At 38.0% G+C, this 6,502-nt stretch overlaps 1 protein-coding gene across 1 annotated transcript; it reads right to left on the reverse strand.

Annotated features, from left to right (window-relative positions):
• Positions 1–5,152: 5,152 nt before the first annotated feature.
• Positions 5,153–6,502, reverse strand: LOC128864058 (uncharacterized). The gene is made up of 4 exons (XM_054103545.1): positions 6,348–6,502; positions 5,592–6,233; positions 5,414–5,527; positions 5,153–5,338 (listed from the first exon to the last, which is right to left on the reverse strand). The coding sequence occupies exons 1-4, from the start codon at positions 6,431–6,433 to the stop codon at positions 5,233–5,235; spliced, it is 948 nt and encodes a 315-aa protein (XP_053959520.1). The 5' UTR covers positions 6,434–6,502; the 3' UTR covers positions 5,153–5,232.

Genomic DNA, 6,502 nt, shown 5'->3' on the forward strand with positions numbered 1-6,502 from the left:
TGAATACACATGAGGCTGTCACTCAGAACGCCATATTCGAGTATTCCGTGGTTTTATTTCCAACTTGACCTCTGCACATAGACAAATGGTATACACTTCCGCTTAGAAAATGCTGCAAAAACTACCCGCCGATACGGCCAGCTTTGTTTTGGGACCATACCTTTCGGTGTCTTTGAACCGTCTGTATACCAGTGCAGGGTACACTCTTGAAGTTTTCTTTCATAGATGATAGCCGTATGTAACTAAAGTCATATTAAAAAAATGTGTTATTATTACTGCATCCAAAATGTGTACGCATTTAAAGTCTTAATCTGAAACTTATTGCAATAAAAATTTCTAATAAACAGATTTTACATTTTTTCAGTTCGATATTTAAATTTTTTTAGGATTCCAGAACTAATACAAGCTAGTCTCGGGCTTTCCCGGACATCAAAAACTTGATACTGGCACGCCTAATATCTACCTACGTTTATACATATTAGCTTTGTAGACATAAAAAGTCATCACGATTATTACATTGTGCACAAAAGGCAGACTGGGGCAATCACTAAACGTCTCGAAATTGCCTATTAGAGTCCCCATATTTAATTGTTGTAAATGAAAATTAAATTATAAGTAAGTCAATAGTACAACCGGCAGAATTTTAATGAATTTTAAATTGATAGCACATGATTCATTTTATATGTATATCGTTCGTACGTATGCATGTATATAAAAAACTGTTATTAGAAAGTTTTTTGCTCAAACTATGTCATTTCACTGGAATATTTTCACATTTTCCGGGTATGTGAGATCCGCTTATAAAAAATTATTTTCAAATGTAAATCACCAATGCTATAAATATATGTATTTATATATAATTTTTAAAAGCTTCGAACGCATAAATTATATGCGCAAATTAAAAGTAAATTTATTTAAAAGAGAAAAATTTTATTAAAACACTAAGCCTTACATATTTCGTCTTATGTTTTTAGAAATATGTTTGTATGCATGCGCATTAGGATAGTCCATGCTAATATGAGCGAAAACACTGCGTTAGAGTGCTCCCATTGTTGTGGTCTTCATATTTAAAATATAGAAATTTACAACAACAAAAATTCTATATAAAGGGTTTTTCAGTAAGAGCGCTTCAACTTTTGAACTTTTTTGAATAAAACACAAACGGTTTGACTTTTTTAACTAATTTTTTTTTATTATCGAGTTTGAATCCAATCCAATCGTTGAACCCAATTTTCGACCACTCTTTTGCATAAATCGGCCGAAATTCCAGCAATTTCGCGTTCAATATTGGCTCTGAGCTCACAAATCGTCGCCGGCTTGTTACTGTAGACCAATGACTTCACATAACCCCAAAACGGGACGGCTTGTTAAATGGACCGTAAAATGACTGTAATGCTCTTAAAGTAGCAGCAACAGAACGATTATTTTCATAAAAAATTTGCACGATTTGCAATCGTTGCTCAAGTGTGTAGCGTTCCACGATGAAACGAATACTAATGAAGTTTACAAATGACAAGCGAAAAATAAAAAATATTGCGTCGTTCGCCCTCCCTATCGGAAAAAAGTTGAAGCGCACCTATTGAATAACCCTATATAAAAAATCAAAATTGTGCGAGAATGGAGCAATAAATTCTATAAAATTAGAGCAGATGGCTACGACCATTTTAAATTCACCATTTTGCTTATCAGAACTCATCCAATTTTTTAGTCCTGTTAGCCTTGAATTAGATTTTACTTGGTTTTCAAAGAAACTTAGAGATTGTTACTCAGTACCGACGTCTCGATTGCACCAGCCATATTAATTTTTCGTTAAACAAATTTACAATATTTTGTTGTGTCTATATTTTTTACAGTTCGCTTTGACGCGTTGTCATATCTTTTACATTTTTTACGAAAAATCAATGTGAAGTAATTTTAATCAAAATAATTTAAAAATTTTTTTTAAAGATTTTCTCACGGCTCTCTTTGCACTTAGATACTTAGCTTAGGAATCTCAAACCTAAAGCTCTCTAACTTTTAAGTTAACTTTAAAGTTAAGTTGAGTTTTGGCTAACTTGGAGACTTGGCTCTTTAAGGCTGATTTGTGTAATAGTTTAGCAGACGACTATAAGCTTTTTCGCAGAATAGAAAAAAATTTTCCTGAAGAGACTGAAGGATTTGCTTTCCCCAAGCCAAGATATGGTTTTAATATGAGTTGAATCAGATCAAAAAGGGTGATCAGATTGGAGGTACTTTTTTCAATAGGGTTTTTTTGGCAGATCACATGGGACTACTGTCAAACTAAATACATAATTTTTTTCAGTAGGTATTCATTGACATTTCATCATGGAAAGACTTATATCTCAACAACGTTTACGACTCATACAACTGTATTACGAAAATCGACGCTCTAACCAACCTGTGATGCTCAGGCCCATTTTTGGCTTAATGAGAATCCCAATAAGCAAAATTGCTGTATTTGGACTGAAGAGCAACCCGAAACCATTCAAGAACAGCCATTATATCCACTGAAACCAACAGTTTGACTCGGCTAGTTAGGGGCTAGAGGAATCATCGGCACATATTTCTTTAAAGACGAGGCTGGCGTTAAAGTAACTGTGAATGGCGAACGCTATCGCGCTTTGATAAACGACTTTTTGATGCCGGAAATTGAAGCTTGCAATCCACAACATTTGATTCTAACATCACGGCGTTTCTTGCCATACAGCACTTGAAACAATGGATTTACTGCGTCGTCGTTTCGCTGAGCAATTTATCTCTCGTCTGATCGTGTGATATCACACCTTTGGACTTTAATTTGTGCGGGTATGTAAAGTCTAAATGCTTTGTGGATAATTCAGCTTCGATTGAGGCATTGGAAACAAACAAACTAAAGTTATTCACGACATGCCGACCGAGGTCCTCCAGCGAGTCATTCAAAATTGATGTTTAGGGATGGCCGAATTACGGCGCAGTTGCGGCCAATATTTGAAAGATAATATCTTTAAAAAATAAATATAATGAATGTTTCTACACAAAAATAATAAAAATTGCCCAATCAATCTGAATCTTCGTTGTTTTATTTCAATGTAAAATTCAATACCTCTAAATTGATCACCCTTCACATACTTCGACATCAGCGCCAAAAAGTCCATATCTTGCTGAGATAATTTCTGTACCTAATAGAGAGCCGCCGTGACTACCATTCGATTTCAGTGGGTTCGAGGCCCGCTGTGGGTATGATAAGCCAAATGACAGAAGAAGTATTTTTCTAATAGCGGTCACCCTTCAGCAGGCAGTGCCAAGCCTGCGAGTGCATTTTTGTCACAAAAAAGCACTTCATAAATAAAATCATTTGCCGTTCGAAGGTGCGGCATAAAACTGCAGGTTATTCCATTTGTAGAACAACGTAAAGATCTATGGCACAAATTGAAGAGAGAGTTCGGCCAAACAGCCAACAAAAAAGCTGCATTCAAAGAAGCAAATAGACAAACAAATGGTCTTAAACTCCTTACATACTTAAATTTATAATCTCTGGTATTATTTTTAATGTGTAGCTACGACAGTCCTCGAGTTTATCGGTGGAAACGCTATTTGAATGATGAATGTGGCATTTGAGTTCACAATTCGAACGAGTTTTTGCGCCGTTTAATAACCACAAATTAATATTTTTTTCCCAATACTCCAGGAACTAAGAAGGAATCGGAACAATCGAAAACGAAGAATATGAAAAGATGGTGGCTACTATAACCAGACAATAGTCAATCAATAAGATTACATTGAAAAAGCTAAAATGATCAACAACACTAAAAATTAACTGCTTCGTTGAGAAAAACGCAGACATAAGCTACATAATGACGAAATTCCATGAATTAAGTTCGGAATTTCTCCCTCTTCCCTCATATTATACAAAATGTATCTCTCTGGGCGGCCGCCGTAGACGAACGGGTGCGTGACTATCATTAGGCAGGCCCGGATTCGAAACCCAACGCTGGTCAAATGATAGAAAAAATGTTTACAATAGTAATCGCTCCTCGGCAGGTAATGACAAACCCCCGAGTAAAAAAGTTTCCCATAAAACCATCTACCGCTCTGAGTCGACATTAAACTGTAAGTTCCTCCATTTGAAAGCAAGGCATCAAGACGGACGCCACAAAATGGAGGAGAAGCTCTACCTAATAAAGAATCATTCCCAAGACAATCTGTTCTACGTTACCGCAACGATTCAGATTTATATCCGGCCAAGGACTGTCACTCCAGCAGCATTCCCCCAATGTATGGGAAATGTTTATACTGCTGCATGTTTTCACTTATCTAATTGTATGAATCTTTTTTCTGACAGAAATGTTTTATATTGCTGAAAACATTCGCCTTATGGAGCCTAGTAGCGTGCGCCTCCTTCAAAATGAGCTCACCGATTATCTCTGGCTTCTTTCACAATAGTTCTTCTACTACTTCTAACTCTTTGCAATGAAACGTCCCTTCTTAGCATGAATGAGTTTCTTAATGATCCCAAGCGAAGATTGGATCACTGCCGCTATAGAAAGCGTTATATACTTACACGATTCAGCGATCGAGCCCAAACATGGGCTTAAGAAAACATCCAATCTGTTAGCGAAGACCCGGCTCGTCTACGCTAGGGTTGACATTGGGCTATTGGTATCTCCACTAGATGACAGGTTATCGCCTAAAATGATTATTGCAGTGAAGACAGTTGAGCACTTTGTGCAGATATCCAGCTGTAGTGAGAATATGTAGGTTAGGTTAGGTTGGTATGGTTGCCCAGGAAGTGAGCACACTTGGACGAAGAAGGATTCGTCCTTTGTGATACCATTGTCAAGGAAGTGAGGTGAAGGGAAGGACCGATGAGGTGCAGGGAGAGGGCGGGGAGAGGTGGTGATGGAATGGTTAGGAGCGTGCGGATTATGAACCGCTTTGTGCTGCTGATGAAACTCATCAGATTTTTAATGTCAGCGCCAGCTATATCAGAATGTGTAAGACCACGCAGAAAGTGTATGAATACAATTATTTGCAGGATTTGTCCACTGACTCGGGCTCTACAAGAATTGAGACAGTTGAGTGTTTGAAACGTTGAGTTCTGTTGAGACGTGGAGTTTTTCACCATAAATTTAATAAATTTGGATTTGAAATAATCCACAATCTGGAATATATTTTAGTTGTTTCTTTCGAAATTAAGTACCCTAGACCTCTACAGAAAATTGATAATTTAAAATAATTATAATTTAGTTATACTTATAAACAAAAAACTCTAAAACGTCTACGCCGCCGCGATTCTTGACGCGTCTGCGTCGTTTTGCTCGAGAGTCCTATTGGATAAATGGTTTGTGCCCATTGGCTCCTGCAAGAAATATAAAATATATGCATATGTAAATGGATAACTCACATTTAGCAATAAAAAACAGCACTCACACACCTCGTATTTACTGGTGGCAGTTTCTGTTGTATTGGCTGCATGCCAATCCGATATCTACCAGGCTTTCGGTGGAAACGAAGCAATTTGTATTGTTTATCGAGCTGTTTGATGTTTCTAAAAATAAATTCAAATATGCAAACAACGCAATATTTTAACGAGCAGCTTCGACGATACTCACTTCTGCCGTGCCGCCACCTTACTCAATATCGCCATCTCCGATATCTGGCTCAGCATGGTCGAGTTGTTCTGCAGCAAATGATTCTGATTGATAATCATTTCGCCAATTTCATTTAACATAAACACCAACGCCTCCTTTTCGTGATCTGCACATTGGTTGTCCTCCTCTACTGGTTCCGTTTGCACCTGATTGTTGAAGCAAAAATTCTCGGTTTGCGATGACGACGTTTCCGCGCTACTTTCGTTCGTCTGAGTGCCACGCGTTCCCATTCGACGCTCGGTCTGAACGCATTGACATTGAGAGTTAAGATCGGTTTGTGTGCTCTGCTTGCGCAGTGCACGTCGTATGGTTTGCTGTTGATGGTGCACTGAAGGAACCTGCGCTTCGGTTTCGGTGGTGCGACTGCGCATTTGCGGTTTCGTTGTTTGAGTAGCGCAATCGGCAAGCTCGGGTATAACAATACGTGCCAGCGAATTGTTTGTATGGATATTTGCATTGGCGCAAATCGTTGAGTTGCTCTTCAATTTTTGCAAAAAGCGTTGGCGTCGTTGCAGACGCATTTGTAATGGGACTTTGGCGTAAACTTGCCTGATGCGAATAACGTTTAGCATTTTACCGTCGACTTCATAGGTGACGGAATAACTGGAGTTGGGAAGCGAAAAATAGAATTTGTTAGCAGCAGCCGTCAATTAGACTTTGTTAAAAACATTTTGAGTGTAAATCACAATAAAATCAAAAAAAAAAAAACCAGCCGACCAGCATTTCCCGATGTGCATGCGCCTGTTGAATAGCAGCGGCCGTTTACTCGAAATGGAATTCAGCAGAAGAGCTTTCAGATCCATGCGAAAGTGTTGATTTAGATGTCAAAATGAATTATAGTTTGCAGCAAATTTCGAATACTCCACATTATT

Source organism: Anastrepha ludens, chromosome 5 (assembly GCF_028408465.1).
Source record: "Anastrepha ludens isolate Willacy chromosome 5, idAnaLude1.1, whole genome shotgun sequence".
Classification (NCBI taxonomy): Eukaryota; Metazoa; Arthropoda; class Insecta; order Diptera; family Tephritidae; genus Anastrepha; species Anastrepha ludens.

Excerpts from the sequence above, each read along its gene's own strand:
- LOC128864058 (XM_054103545.1), bottom strand. The coding sequence starts at position 6,433 with ATGGATCTGAAAGCTCTTCTGCTGAATTCCATTTCGAGTAAACGGCCG. Across the intron at positions 5,528-5,591 it reads AAGGTGGCGGCACGGCAGAA|AAACATCAAACAGCTCGATA; the intron begins GTGAGTATCGTC and ends ATTTATTTTTAG. Across the intron at positions 5,339-5,413 it reads CTGCCACCAGTAAATACGAG|GAGCCAATGGGCACAAACCA; the intron begins GTGTGTGAGTGC and ends TATTTCTTGCAG.